This window comes from Triplophysa rosa, linkage group LG3 (assembly GCF_024868665.1).
Source record: "Triplophysa rosa linkage group LG3, Trosa_1v2, whole genome shotgun sequence".
Taxonomy (NCBI): domain Eukaryota; kingdom Metazoa; phylum Chordata; class Actinopteri; order Cypriniformes; family Nemacheilidae; genus Triplophysa; species Triplophysa rosa.
In genome coordinates, this window is record NC_079892.1 from 8,030,542 (window position 1) to 8,046,651 (window position 16,110).

At 39.1% G+C, this 16,110-nt stretch overlaps 2 protein-coding genes across 2 annotated transcripts; one reads left to right on the forward strand and one right to left on the reverse strand.

The window, feature by feature from the left end:
• The first annotated feature begins 604 nt into the window (after nt 1-604).
• On the forward strand, nt 605-4,243 carry hapln3 (hyaluronan and proteoglycan link protein 3). The gene is made up of 5 exons (XM_057329997.1): nt 605-739; nt 1,139-1,297; nt 1,421-1,798; nt 2,599-2,901; nt 3,425-4,243. The coding sequence occupies exons 2-5, from the start codon at nt 1,183-1,185 to the stop codon at nt 3,709-3,711; spliced, it is 1,083 nt and encodes a 360-aa protein (XP_057185980.1). The 5' UTR covers nt 605-739; nt 1,139-1,182; the 3' UTR covers nt 3,712-4,243.
• Nucleotides 4,244-4,334: 91 nt separating this feature from the next.
• acanb (aggrecan b) lies at nt 4,335-16,110 on the reverse strand. The gene is given in 14 exon segments (XM_057329998.1): nt 4,335-6,513; nt 6,598-6,780; nt 6,925-7,069; nt 7,201-7,283; nt 7,368-7,526; nt 7,938-8,051; nt 8,141-10,204; nt 10,463-10,762; nt 10,854-11,147; nt 11,240-11,367; nt 12,397-12,571; nt 12,659-13,042; nt 13,115-13,200; nt 15,984-16,110. Coding segments are annotated over 13 exon segments (4,194 nt in total). The 5' UTR covers nt 13,194-13,200; nt 15,984-16,110; the 3' UTR covers nt 4,335-6,427.

Genomic DNA, 16,110 nt, shown 5'->3' on the forward strand with positions numbered 1-16,110 from the left:
TAGGGGCTTCGCTGAGGAGAAGGGGAATTTCAATCACTGACTTTCCCATGACTGGTGATCTTTTTTGAGATAGAGGTCGACTGGCATATTTTTCTGGTGTGCAACTTCATTGGCATTTTTTTCTGTTTTGCTGTAAGAAATAATGTCCTGTGAGGCATAATGACAGAAGAATAACAATGCAATATAAACGTGTACTATTTATAAAGTAGTTTGATTTGAACAGATTTTAGGATTATTTTTCAATGAAAGGACGCCTTCTAAAGCTCTGTGCATTTAGGAGTTTACAACAAACAGTTATGTGACAATCTGTTATTACCAACTGTGTTATTATGCCATGAAAAAACCCCATAAAGAATTGTTGTTTTGCGACGAAAAAAAAAACCGTAACAAGAGACTGTGGGTAGAATACTCTTGCTGGCACCCTGAACAGCTCCAGTTTCAGTTTAGGGAAATTATCAACACACCTTTATGTTGTTTAATTATACTGTGATGATGGACGGGAGCCTTCGCCTGCTTTGTAGACCCCACAATTATTATTGTTCTCGAGCCGGAGAGCTTCAAAAGAAATGTCTAGATGACGTCACCTCAGAGTTCCACAATATTATTACAGAGCGAGAGAGAGAGAGAGAGAGAGAGAGAGAGAGAGAGAGAGAGAGAGAGAGAGAGAGATTATACATCGCCTCGGACGATGAACAGTGTAGTTATAGCAAAAGGCGCCTGAGGAAAGTATTTCGCGTTGGTAAGTAAAAAAAATATTGTTTTCTTTCCTAAACTTTAACTTCAAGATGTGTATTCCTAGAATTACAATAAAAAATACAACACTATGCTTTAGTGTTTAATTTAAATTTCTAAAAATGCATGGTGCTTATGAAATAGCCAACCACTGTCGTTGTAAACATTACTTGTGTCATTTAACGTATGTCACATTCACACCATAGGCTTCTTTGTTCTGACTTGGCTTTCGTTTCGTGTGCCTGTCTCAAGTTTATAAAGAAACTTTGTTCGCCTGCGATGACAATATAAATTGCCATTAAGTGAAACAGAGCGTTTATTTCTGAATAAAGAAATAATCGAAATGCATAAAATAGTTTATCTGCTTCATCAGACAATGTTTGCAACTTTATGTCTTGTACTTCAGGGACCGTGCTGGAAAGCTGTGCGACACAGAGCAAGATCGTGAATATGCGGAGTATACGCCACCTGCTGGTATTTCTTATGCACCTTTCCCTCGGGACCTTTGCAGAACGATTCTCCAACGGCTATTATTATCAGGACATAGTGAATGGAAATGGGGGAAGTATGTTGATTTATTTGTAGAATAAAAATGACAGGATCAGCTTTCATATCCCTGTTGAAAATATATATTTTTTTACAAAAAATCTGACGGATTTTTGCACTTGGTGTTTTCCTGTTTTTGTAGTGTACTTCCACAGAATCCGTCTTCTCGTTGAATCATCCCAACCTCTGGTGTCTGCTGTTCAGGGGAGTAATGTCACGCTGCCCTGTCATTACCGCTACGAGCCCGAGCTCAGCTCGCCCCGCAGGACGCGGGTCAAGTGGTTCTGGCAGCCCGAGCCCGTGCACGGTGGATTACAGGAACGTGACGTTATGGTGGCCATCGGTACACGTCATCGGAGTTACGGCGACTTCAAAGGGCGCGTGCGGCTCCGTCGAAGCGCACCTGGCGACGCGTCCCTCGTCATTAATCCGCTGCAATCTGATGACACCGGTCGCTACCGCTGTGAAATTATTGACGGGCTGGAGGACGAAAGCATTACGGTGCATCTTAAGTTTCGAGGTGGTTCATATGTTAATTCTGTGGAAGTGTATTTGTCAAAACAACTATAAAGACTCATAGACGGTGTCAGCGGCAAAAACATTTAATTAACGTTATGTGGCCCAGATTTAATTTCCGGTACACCTCCGAAAAAACAATAACTGTTGAGTAGTTCTAATTTCTTTTAATACAATTATAATTATAATAATATATAATAATATAGACACAAAATTAATTGTTATATTATAACCAAACACAGACCGGAAGTTAACTTCAGGCCAGGCGCGTGCGTCCGATGAAACCGTCTATAATGTGTGCGTTGGTAAATATAATGTTAAAGGGATAGTTCACCCAAAAGTGAAACTTCTGTCATCATTTACTCACCTTCGAGTTGTTCTAAATCTGTCTAAATTTCTTTGTTCTGATGAACACAGTGAAATATATTTGGAGGAATGCTTATAACCAAACAGTTTTTGGACCCCATTGACTACCATAGTAAGAAAACAATACTTTATATTTTTTTGTTCTGTTGAACAAATAAAAAGATATTTTGAAGAATGTAGGACAGCAAACAGTTCTGGGGCACATTTGACTACCATTGTCATTTTTCCTACTATGGTAGTCAATGGGGTCCAATAACTGTTTGATTATAAGCATTCTTCCAAATATCTTTCTCTGTGTTCAACCAAACAAAGAAATGTAGACAGATTTGTAACCAATCAGTGAGTAAATCATGAAAGAGTTTTCATTTTGGGGGGAACTATCCCTTTAATGTCTATTTATAGTTGGCTTATAATGCAGTGTGCTGTTCTTACCCACAGGTGTGGTGTTTCCATATTACTCCCATAGGGGGCGCTATCTAATGAACTTCCACGAAGCCAAGGAAGCGTGTGAACAGCAGGATGCGCACCTGACCACATTTGAGCAGCTCTTCGCTGCTTGGGAGGAAGGGCTGGATTGGTGTAACGCTGGGTGGCTCGCTGACGGGACAGCACAATACCCCGTTTCAGTGCCACGAGAGGCCTGCGGCGGTACCGATCTGGCTCCCGGCGTGCGGAGCTACGGCCCTCGAGACAAAGATCTGGACCGGTTTGATGCGTTTTGCTTCACTTCGTCCATAAGAGGTAAACCACGTGATGAATGATTTTGATTGTTTATATCATGCATGTATGCGATCCATGAAGTTTTTATTTAACGGAGAAATAACCAGCAAGTAGCGGGTTAACATCACACCATTTTTAGTGGTGAATAATTTTAAATCATTTCCCAAGCATGCGCCCTGCAGGTGTTTTACATTTCTGAAGCATACAAATATTAATTAACGTTCCTGTTGAGAATACTACATGTGGCTGCAATTGTCCGATGTGGAAAGTGTCCTTTTCTCCATATTTACTGTTGGAACTATATGTTGAGGGTGACAAGTGGAGTAAACTTGCCAACAAGGATCAAAGACTCATCTTTTTCGATTTAATCAGGCTTTCAGCCATACATTTGTTTTAAAGCTGTAAGCCTTTATATGTCAGCTTTGTTTTGTGTCTTTCTTAGCTATAATATTGTCATCGTTATGAAATGAGTTCATATTTTTCAGATAGATAAAAAACACTGATTATGTGACAATTTGCACAATTTGTGTTTGTTCAACCTCAGGTGAGGTCTACTTTCTGCAGCATCACAGCAAGCTGAACTTCACAGAGGCAGGAGAGGCCTGTCAGAACGACGGGGGACGTATTGCTAAAGTTGGCCAGTTATATGCCGCCTGGAGGTTTGTGGGATTTGACCAGTGTGATGCCGGCTGGTTAGCTGACGGGAGCGTACGTTACCCGATCGTTACTCCTAGAATAAACTGCGGTCTGTCAGAACCAGGAGTGCGCAGCTTTGGTTTCCCTCCAAAGCATTTAAAAAATGGCGTGTATTGTTACAAAGTCCGCTGGTGAAATATATAGTTAATCTTAAATGTGTAAGCACTTCCATTCTGTGAAAAATACAACGGACACTTTCATTTAAAACAAAATACACTACTGATACTCACAATTTTTGTAAGTGCTGGACTTTTTCTGAAATGCTCTACTGTATCCCAAAAACATGACAGCTGTGCTCAATTGGACATTTACACTTCAAAACAAAACATTTAGGTTAAGATTTATACTAAAGATGGATTGGCCAAGTAGTATTTTTGTGGTCATTACATTTTATACAACATGTATGGTTCTGCAGTATTTTGTATCAACGGTATATAGAACAAAGCAGTTAAGCTTGAATTGGGTGTTGGGACATTCTTCAAGCATTTTAGTAATATTTTCTTCTATACTAAAATGCTTTGATTTTATAGCACCATAATACATAGTTAGCAAATCATTTCATCTTCTAGTACCAAATTTACAGCATATGCATGTCTGCTTTATATTTTGCTTGAGTCATCATCTAAAAAAGGATCGATCCCATTAATAAATTGTATTTTAATAACTATTCTGTATGCATTTTCTTTAGCAATTTTATAATCGCGTGGTTGTTTTCTACATCTAACCATCATGAGCTCCACGACATGCAGGTAGTTTTATATGTCTTCCAGCATTATTTGGGAGAAAGATCCAGGGTTAGAAAGGTAAAACTTCACACACGATAATGGTGCCATTGAGTTTCTGTTTAGCATCAAAACACATATGTGAGGGGTGTACTTGTGCTACTACTGAGCAAACAGCACTACTTGTAATGTTATGATTCCTTGGGCGTCAAAGATGTGCTGTGTTTACGGTCCTGTGCTGTGTTTACGCTGCTTCCCAAACTTGGAAGGCTGGGGAAGAGTAGCTCATGAAAGCCATCAGTGTTCTTCGGCCTGACTTTTTCATTGGGCTGCACATAAAGATACGCAGTGTTAAGTAAGTCATGTGTGTGAATCAGTGTTTAGGTGTTTCCCCTTGAGAAAATATCATATAGTAGGTACTATGTGTAACAATTGTTATAATATATACAGTATATTGGTTTAATTGTTTATATATTGTCTAAAAATAGATCAGGTCAGGTGTTAACAGGAACCGAATACAGCATATTTTTTGTCTTAAGTCTCTTTGTGGCACACATTTTTATTAAAAGGAATTCACCTTTATTGACACACATTTAGTCTGTTTATTTCAGGGATTCAGGAGCAGCAGGACAGATCTTTTAACTCAAAAGTTGAAGTCGAGCACAACTGCAAAACTCTGTTGTTATTTTGGTGCTCATTGGAATATGGATGCGTATCAATATTGTGTTTCTAGACATACAGTTCAAATGTAAACAAAATGTCCTCTAATGTCAAAATGGAAACGTTCAGGAGGAGCTGTAGTAGCCACAGTTTCTCCAGCACCTTACCACCACCCCAACTCTATTATTTCCCCAACTCTCATTATTTCTACTATTGCTATTGTTTACTTACTAACTCATATTAAGTAGTCTAAGACCCAAGTCAAGTTGAATGTTCATATGAACTTGTGAACCTGTGACTCAATAAATTATGAAAAAGCAAATGCATTGCACAAGATATAAGCACTGAATCATGATAATCATTCATTCTTTTCCTTTGACGGATAGAATTGTGTCATTACAGCTACCGTAGACATAACTTTCTAGTTCGAGTAAACATTTGTCTATTATGCAAGCTGAGACGAGGGGACATTTTATCTTTCACAGTTTCACAGCGATAACTTGCTCTCTGTGGTCAAACTAGACATTTAAACTACAACAAACAACAAAAACAAAGGAAAAGACACGTCATAATCAAAGAATTTGAAATACTAATGTGCTTAAAATGCATCCAGCTGTAGACATTAAAGCCTTTTGTCTTGTTATTACGTTTAAAAACACTCTATGACCCAGGACAATCCCTTTTCATCTATTATATTCCTATAGTATTATGTTTAGCATTGTGATCAGATGTCTTGGGTTGTATCCTGTTTCACCATCTACCCATTCTTTATGGGATAGCATGCAACATTAGAATAGCTGAATCCCCAAATCAGGAAATATTACAAATATAATGCGAGTATGTGATTTTATCCAATCTAAAAATGATCACAGTGAAGTATTGTGCAACTAGGATGTAAAAACGTTACAAGTTTACATAAATCCGCAATAGTTCCACCATGTGACCTGAAAGGAAATTTCACAAACACTTGGACTAATAGTACAGTTAATGCCCTCAATTTGCTTTTATTTTGGGGACAAAATGGTGCTTGTAGTAATTGTGTACACAGCAAAATCGCCAGTGTTAAAAAAGGTCAAATTAACACTCACAGTGTATATATAATCCCACAGTGTATATATAATCCACACTCCCATAGTGTGGATTATATACTGTGAGAGTTAATTTTACATTTTTTAACACTGGCGATTTTGCTGTGTACTCAGACTGAAACACACAAGTTCAGTCTGTATCTTCCTGATAGGTTTTTATGATCCCGCAATTAAGGAATAAAAATAGGGCAGAATAAAATCTTTTAAATAAACAAATCCTTTACTCTAAGCAAAAGCTCTGAGTAGCACTTGGAAATAAGCGAGGTGGACTACAGAAATGTTTGACATTACGTAAGGTTGGTCCCTTCCTTACAGTAAAAAGGCTTGTGTACAGATGATACAGTCCTCTGGATATTTAAAAGTATTTGACCTTTCTCTTGTTTAGAGGATTTTTCTCCATGTCCGACTTTTGACTGCTTTGGGACGTGTCTTGAGGGATCTCTTCCGAAGTCTGTTGATTGTTTTACCTGTTGAGGGGAGGTAGTAGCATTGGCACTAACTTTGAATGCAATCCTAATGTAGTATTTTCTCTTCTGTGGGGATATACTTACCTTCTATACATTCAACATGAGGCTGCTCCCACTGGCCTTCTGCCATACACCGCACCACAGAAAGGTGGCGCTGTGTGAATCCACTGTCACACTTGTACCGAATGATCGAATTAACAGTGTAGCGTTCTTTGCGGCTGCCTACCACCCTTGCATTCCTCACCTCAGGAGGTGATGAACATGTGACTACAATAACAAAAACAAACAAAAATGATTAAATATTTGCAATAAATTTTTGTAATGACTTTAATGTCAAAAACAGTAGTATATGACAAAAAATTAACGGTAACCGATGCTATGCTAAAGTTATTGTCTATCACCTCTTCTTACCAGGTCCAGTTTTGCAAGTAAAGGGTAGATGGTAGTTGCAGGGCACATCATTCCACTGGCCATCTTCATGCCATATCATTACAACACAGTCTTCACCTGTGCTGAAGTAATTATCTGGCTGGTTTGGTCTCCAGTTTTTATATTTCTGCATAGAATGTAACAATGTACTTATGAAATATTGCATGTTTTCTTTCAATTTTATGTATTTGCCTTGAAGTACACCCTTGCTCTACTGTTCGAGCTGCAGGAATGTAGATTTGTGGAAACCAATCTCACCAAAATGCTTCCATCGGTCCAGTTAAACTCATTTTCCGCTTCTTTGTCGCTGAGTCCGATCCACTGGTAGTTATAAGCCTGAGCTAGGTGATTCAGAAATATATATGCATTTACATTTAGGTCAGCAAGTAGGTACACATCCTCATTAGAGATCAGGTTTTACTCACTTCTGACAAAGTCTTGTTCTTGCTGAGAGGTTATGCTAACCAAGTGAGAGTTTAGCTCTTGACAGCGCTGGTCAGCACCGGCCCAGGTCTCACGCTCATCATAGTGGATGTAACAGCTGCCCATGAACTCCATCCACCCCTCAGCACATCCCCGTATCGCTGATAGAAGAGTACCAGCAATAACCAGTGAAAAACAGCTTGAAAATTATTCTGATTCTGATTAATCTGATTATTTGTGTGTTTTGTTCATGTGCTTAATGAAAGAATTGGACATTTTATGTCTTTCTAGTTTCCAGTGATTTAAATCGATTAAAATTTTTTGCATTTATATAATGTGTGTGTGGCATGTATATTTAAATTTATATTTAAATAAGCAAACATACATGCATATATTTAAGAATATGTGTTAATTTATATTTTTACATAATATAAATTATACTTAAATATAAATGAATATATATTTGTTACATGTTAATTCCATTTATTTTGTAATCGATTAATTGCTATTAATCGATTTGACAGCCCCATCCTAAACACAACAGAATGTGAGTACCATGACTTTTCTCTTACATATTGAGCAATTCTCCCTGCTGAATCCTGGTGGGCACTGACATACAACAATGCCATGTTGTATGGAGCAGGAGCCATCGCCACAGGGGTTTGGTTCACAGGGGTTAGCAAAAGCTGTCAAAGATATACATATTGACATTTATTCCCACGGGTTAATATGTAGGTAGTTCAACAGTAGATAATTTTTTTTTTTCAGTGTTTACCATCAGTAACTGTGGGCTCCTCTATAGATTCTGGTGTTTGTAGTGAAACTGAAGGAGAAGTGATGAAATCTGAGATGGTGGATACTGTGGTTTCCACTGGGGACAGATCAGTGGCATCAAACGCCTCTGTGGTGCTACTAAGTTGCCCAATTTCTTCTGCTAGGAGATCATCCGTTCCACTGGAAATCAAGTGATGTTCATATGAATTTCTGTTAGGGGAGCCTGAGATGCCATCAGCTGAATGTTCTTGACCACTGCCCTCCCCACTGACCTCCACAGATCCACGGCCTTGTTCTGTTCTAGTTGTAGGCCCAGAGACAAACTCAATGATCTCATCATCTGTTAGAATAATAATCTTATCATTTAGTCTTTCAAAGTGGTCAGATTTGTCACCTGAACCAGAAGATGAAGAGTGAGAGCCAGAACCACTAACATAATTCAAGCCAAATGGTGAAACTCCAGACAATTCCTGTTCTCCAGATGGCCTTGCGGTTAGATCAATAATTTCTGTGTCTAAGAATGACACACCAAAGAAGCCTGACCCACTCAGTTCAGCACCACTGTATATTTCGCTTGATCCTGAACCAATAATTCCACTTCCGAATCCCAAAGGAAGGCCACTAGTTCCTAAACCACTAATTTCACTGTTGAGTCCTGACGGAAGGCCACTAGCTCCTGAACCACTAACTTCACTCCAGAGTCCAGATGGAAGGCCACTAGCTCCTGAACCACTAACTTCACTCCAGAGTCCAGATGGAAGGCCAATAGCTCCTGCACCACTAACTTCACTGTCAAGTCCTGATGGAAGGCCAATAGCTCCTGCACCACTAACTTCACTGTCAAGTCCTGATGGAAGGCCACTAGCTCCTGAACCACTAACTTCACTCCAGAGTCCAGATGGAAGGCCAATAGCTCCTGCACCACTAACTTCACTGTCAAGTCCTGATGGAAGGCCAATAGCTCCTGCACCACTAACTTCACTGTCAAGTCCTGATGGAAGGCCAATAGCTCCTGAACCACTAACTTCACTCCAGAGTCCAGATGAAAGACCACTAACTCCTGAACCGCTAATTCCACTACCAAGTCCCGATGGAAGGCCACTAGCCCAACTTCCTTCATGATAGAGTCCAGATACTTCACCAGATTCCCAATCCCCTGATTCTACTCCTAAAGTAATGAAAACACTACTACCTTCTTTTGCCTCCTGAGCACTACCTGAAGCAGAAGTCCCCAAAATAAGTGTGTCTGCACTTTCTCCGAACTGCACAAAAAAACCTGATTCATCACCACTTTGGCCAGAACCAGATATGTCCCCACTGGGCGTGCCACTGCCAGACATGTCTCCAGAACTGAATTGAGGAAAGCCTGATCCTGATATGTCCCCGGAACTGAAAGCATGAAAGCCTGATCCTGAGCTTGATCCAGATATGTCTCCAGAAGTCAGATCAAGATAACCAGATGCTGACCCCAATCCAGATATGTACCCAGAACTGAGACCTGATGCTGACCCAAAGCCAGAGACATACCCAGAACTGAGATCAGGTAGACCTGATGTTAAGCTCGATCCAGATACGTCCCCAGAACTCAGATCAAGATGGCCTGATGTTGAGCCTGATCCAGAAATATCCCCAGAACTGAAATCAGGATGACCTGATGCAGAGCCTTGTCCAGATACATCATCAGAACTTTGATCTGGATGACCCGATGCAGACCCCGATCCAGATACATCCCCAGAACTGTGATCTGGATGACCCTATGCAGACCCCGATCCAGATGCATCCCCAGAACTGAAACCATGATGACCCGATGCAGACCCCGATCCAGATGCATCCCCAGAACTGAAACCAGGATGACCCGATGCAGACCCCGATCCAGATGCATCCCCAGAACTGAAACCAGGATGACCCGATGCAGACCCCGATCCAGAGGCATCCCCAGAACTGTGATGTGGATGACCCGATGCAGACCCCGATCCAGATACATCCCCAGAACTGTGATCTGGATGACCTGATGCGGAGCCCGATCCAGTCATGTCCACAGAGAATGGAGGGACGATTGGATGAACTGTAACATAGACCTGAAAATTACCACCACTCAATATGACAATCACACAGACCAATTTCCTGAAGAAGACATTTTAAAAATCTTAAGTCAGTCTTGCTTTAAAGGCTACTTTTACACTTTATACAGTGCATTTTTTATATTTTACTATTTGCCAATCCTAAAACAGTGACTTTTCATTTTAAAGTTAACAAGTTAATTTGAAAATTAAATATAATCATCATCATAAAGGACAAACATGGATCAAATGCACCAACTTACCAGTGGTCACATTGTCTTTGGTAATATCATATCCCAGGTCAGGCTGAGCCGTGGCCACTTCGATCACTTCTTCTTCTACCAGTGAGCTTGTCTCAGTTGTGTTGGGAGAAATGGATAGGGGGTCTTCTGTACTGGTAATGTTAAGAGTTTCTTCAGTCTCCCCACGGGCCTCCTCATTTGTGGTCACCTGTTGTGTGTAGTCTAAAGGACTTAAAGTCACTGTAGCCACACTGAACCCAGAATCTGTAATAGTGTATATTTCAGGGAATGGTGAGGTCTTTGAAACCTTGACTTCTTGTTCTGCAGAATCATAAAAAAAATTCTTAAAGCCATAGAGAAACTTTTGGAAAAACAAAACGAAAATGTAAATGTATTTATTCTCTATACTTACCTCTGTAACAGATTGCATCATAGCGGGAGTCTGGATGGGGGTAGCCAGTCTGATTTGGAAACAGGTAAACAGTTCGCACTCCCAGAAGCCCTCCGCCGCACTGGGGTCGGCGTGTGTTAATGGGGTACCGCACGCTCCTGTCTGCTAGCCAGCCAGCATTACACACATCCATACCAGTCATCCATGCCAGGTACAGTTGTCCTGTGGTGGCCAGCTGGGCTCCAAGCTTTGCACATTGCTCTTCAGCTTCAGAAAACGTGAACTTCTCCGCAGAGAAGGAGTAAAACACTTTGCCTGAGTGGCAAAGGGAATCCATTCATTAAAAACAAATAGAAACACAAACAAACAAACTCTGGCAATGTGGTTTGGAACGGTGATTGTGGTACCTATCATTTTGTCTGCAAAGCAGTAGACATCATAGGTCTCATTGACATCTCGGACTCCATATGTTCTTACACCTGGAAAGTTTTCTTTGTCTCCATAGCAAGGCTCTCTTGGCTCATGAATGGGATACCTTTGGAGAATTGCGAGAAGTGTAATCATAGTTATTTACTGATAAATTCACATTTATTTATTTTAAAGAAAAAATATTTTTTGCTTTGATTTTTTTTTATCTGTGGCTTTCAGTACATGTTTACTACTGACAATTTGAACTCAAAAAGATATACACATTTAAAATTTACTGGCTTTTTGTTCCAGGAAAATGGATCAAAAGAATTGATGACTCATCCTGCACTACACAGGATGAGACACATAGTAAAAGTTAGTTAAACAACATTAAATAAAAACCTGAGCCCAACTTAAAATTTTCTTGAGGTTTCGTAATTCTTTTATTTGTGGCAACAGTATTTTTAACTGGCATTTATGAAATTTTAATGGAGACAAGCGACAAATTTAGATGCAATTTGTCTATAAAAAGTTGGAAAGGAATGATTTTTTTTACAGCAAACCTATTGGCTATTTAAAAAAAGAATTTCTTCAAAGATATAGTTCACCCAAAAGTGAAATTTCTGTCATCATTTACATAGTTGTTCCAAACCTGTATAAATTTCTTTGTTCTGCTGAACACAAAGATATTAGGAAGAATGTCAGTAACCAAACAGATCTCATCCCCTATTGACTCCCATATTATTTTTTTCCTACTATGGCTGTAAAGGAGGGATAAGATCTGTTTGGTTACTGACATTCTTCCAAATATCTTCCTTTGTGTTCAGCAGATCAAATAAGTTTATACAGGTTTGGAACAACTGGAGAGTACATGATAATTCCATTTTCAGATTTGGGGTAACTGTTCCTTTAATAAGCCCCACCCACACTTCCTGTTTATAGATTAAATACATTAACAAAACATAGGACAGAAAACTGTGCTTGTCAGATGATGTCATGGGATTTTTAGACAACCAGACTTATTTATTTTAACAGTCAAGTTTTATTGGCTAAAGGAACAAACAATATTTTTCACATGACAAAAACTTACACTACATCACAAAACCCAACATGTTAAATTCAGTTCTTTTCTAGAATATAAGCATTTTAACATCACCTCACAGTTTGATCCGAGAGCCAGCCAGCATCACATTGATGGAATCCATCATCAAAGGCCGCTTGCAGCTGAGCAGGAGTTGCGATAACAGCACTGTTTTGAATGCAGGCGGCCTTTGCTGTCTCAAATGTCAAGGTGTATCGGGTGGAAATCGCTCGGTAGTGGAACAAAATACCTGTACAGATTATATCAATTCATTGAACTACTACAATATCTTAATAATAACAATAACCAATAACTACCAGAGGAACTACCGTATTACCTTGAACTTGCATTTCCACAGAATCATAGTTATCTTCAATGCCTTGCATGATCTCACACCTGTAGGTGCCAGAGTCCTTGGAACGAAGTTCTGAGATCTCAATGGTGGCGTCACTTGGCACCATGGGGTAATTCACCATATGAACCCGGTCCAAGTAGTCCGTTTCAACTTTCACCAGTCCTCCGGTGGCGACCAGAATAAGGCTTATTGTGCCCTTGTAGATGTAGCTCCACTTGATACGGTGGGAGAGCGGGGAGATGGTTGTAGCACCAGGATCACGGACAACGTTGTCTTGAAAGTAGCAGGGGATAACCATACTTCCACCCAGCAGGGGGCGCAGTGGCTGTTCTAAAGGGATGCTTACACTGATGGTGCTGTCCTGATCTGTCAAACAGAGCTTATTATTACAATCTCTATACCAACAAACACCTATATACATATAGAAGTTTAACATACCAGCCATGTCTCCAAAAAACACAGGTGTGCTGGAAATGACACTGAGGCATGAGCACAGCAGAAGCAAAGTCAAAGACATGTTTCACCTAAAGAAATGTAGAAACAAATACAGAAATATTTTTATTGTATCCAAAAATAACGCAATCTGCCAATTCCCCTTTAGGTAAAAACATAGAATTAAAAATATCCTTGAATTTGATAATTTTCTAGAAATAGATTCTTTCCTCATTTGCTTTAATGATGACCGCATGCCATGACTTGAGTTGGCATGTATGTAAGATACAAAACTTAAAGGTATAGCTCACCCCCAATTTTTTTTTTCATAATTTATTCACCCTTATGTCGTTCAAAACACAAAAGAAGATGTCCAAATGTCCATACAATAGGTTTTGTGTCCATACAATAAAAGTCAATGGGGGCCAATGTTGAACATTTTTCAAAATATCTGCCTTTGTGTTCTGCAGAAGAAAGGAAGAAAATACAGGCTTGGAATGACATGAGGGTGAGTAAATAATGAAAGAATTTTCGTTTTTCGTCATGGACTGGACCGCATTTGACTAATATTCAACAGTGATGCATTGAACCCATAGTGACACAGTAAACAGAGCTATTATTTCAAGGTAACTTCTCTCTGTTTCCAGGGTTTTTACATGGCCTGACTGAGCTGTATTTGGGGTGGAAATTTGGCATCCAGTGGAAACACTGCGTCATCAATTCACTTTCCCATTGAGACATTCACACGTACACTCTTTTTCCTCCTGTGTCACTCTTAAGAAGAATAGTTCACTGTGCTGCAGGAAGTGTTTTGGGCTTGGTACGTTGAATTTTTATTTTTACTCTGAAATCTTAAAAAAAGTTATAAAAGGAAAAAACAACATGTTCTTTTATTTAAAAAATAATGTAGTTCCATATGATAATGAGCTCATTGTATCTTTCCCTCCTTTCCCACATTTTCCTCGTTGGCTGTTACTCAAGTTTTCTGAATCAAACTGTTTTAAATGCAGTGATTGTAGGGAACCTTCGTGCTGGCACGGCACCGGAGTAGCTTTTTATCTTACATCCCTTATGTCACAAGGAGACTATTACTTCTGCTTTACTGGGTTATACAAGAAGAATCAGAACTAACAAAGACAACACTTCGGTAGCCTACTACAAAAACTCATGTTTTTGTTCTGTAATGCAAACGTATATACTCTGCTTTAGTTTATATTCAATTTATGCTATTTACATTATATTTTTTATATACCCTGCACATACAGAGTGCGTTGTTGCTAACACGTAGGCAAATATGTGTTGAGGTGAGAAGCGCCACATTCAACATCTGCTTGAAAGACAGAAATGTCAACTCAAATGTCTGAGATGAGTAATGGAGGAACCAAGTGAAAATTGGATTAAATTGTACTTTAGAAAAAAAATATAAGAAGAAACACCATGCAACACCTTTAAAATTAAGAATGTGTTATGGGTTTGTAGTATTACTTATTATTGAGTGTTGCACTAATATATTTTATACTCACAATTAAAGCTTAGAGCCGGTATAAATGGACAGTTCACTAAAAAATTCTGTCATCATTTATTTACCCCTGTGCCGTTCATAACCTGTATGACTTTCTTTCTTCAGTGGAACACAAAATAAGATATTTTGAGAAATGTCTCAGTGGTTTTGTGTCAATTCAATGGAAGTCAATGGGGTCCTATGTTGTTCGGTTACCAACATTCTTCAAAATATCTTCTTTTGTGCTCTGATGAAGACAGAACGTCATACAGATTTGCAATAACGTGAGGGCGATTAAAAGACTTTATTTAGTGTGCCTTAAAGGAACAGTTTACTAAATAATGAAAATGATGTCATTACTCACAACAGTACTATTTCAAACCCATTTGACTTTCTTTCTCTCATGGAACACAAAAGGTCACTCTTTTTGATCCAATTACAATAAAAGTGGACTGCGACCTTTACATTTCAAAAACGATTTAAAATCACCAGTAAAGTCTTATAAACTGGTCTATACAAATCGTTCCAGTTTCCAGCTCCAGTTCGCCTCAAAAGCCAACTGTGTCAAATCGCAGTCCCGCCCTGGACACACACATTTTAAAATGTCCAGTCACACGTGCCTTTCAAATGCTGTTTAAAAAATGCGACTTCATGTCTACGGTTATATTCTGGTCTTGTCAGGCAGGGGTGGAGAGAGAACTTCCACAGTATCTCCATTCAGCCGGTGCGGTATGTTCTCTTCCCATCATGCTCAGGCCAATAAGCGGAGTTCTGTTCGTGCTGTGGTCTGTGCTCATGGACGCAGGCCTGCGTTAAAGCCAATGTAAACACTACGCTGTATTCCAGCAGAGGCCCTAACTAGCCAAAGCCCTGAGAGACCAGAACACTGTCCACATTCACACACATGATGTGGCAGGTAAGCAGGTCTACTGTAATAAGGTGAAAGTGTGTCATATTCATACATAATGTTTAGACATGACATTAGCTCCATTATAATGCAGACTTTGTTCACTTACAACATACCTTGCTCATCCTTTTTAGGAAAAGATGAAGTTTGGATAATCTAATTAGTACACAAAACAGCAAAGCTCAAATTGGAATAAAAGTGTACCAAATAACATAAAGCCCTTTAAAAAAACATGATATAGTTTTCACATATTAATGAAGAGATTTGTAATGCAAATATTTATAAATATTAAAAAAGCATTAAAAAACAAAACAATTATATCAACAAAATATTAAATAATTTTAAACAAATAGAATGTAAGAAAATAAATTAATTAAGCATTATTATTATTAGCCAAACTAATTTCCCTAATATGTACATACAACAATGCATGCAAATGTAAATACTCTAAACTATTTTAAACTTACCAAATTAGAATGATCCCTTGTTGCTCGTTTTAGTTGTTTGTCCAATGTCCTTGTTTTGTGCCTTAATTTGTCATTTGGGAAATTTCAAAATTCCAGTGAATTTGGACTGCTTGCCTTCCCTGTGTGA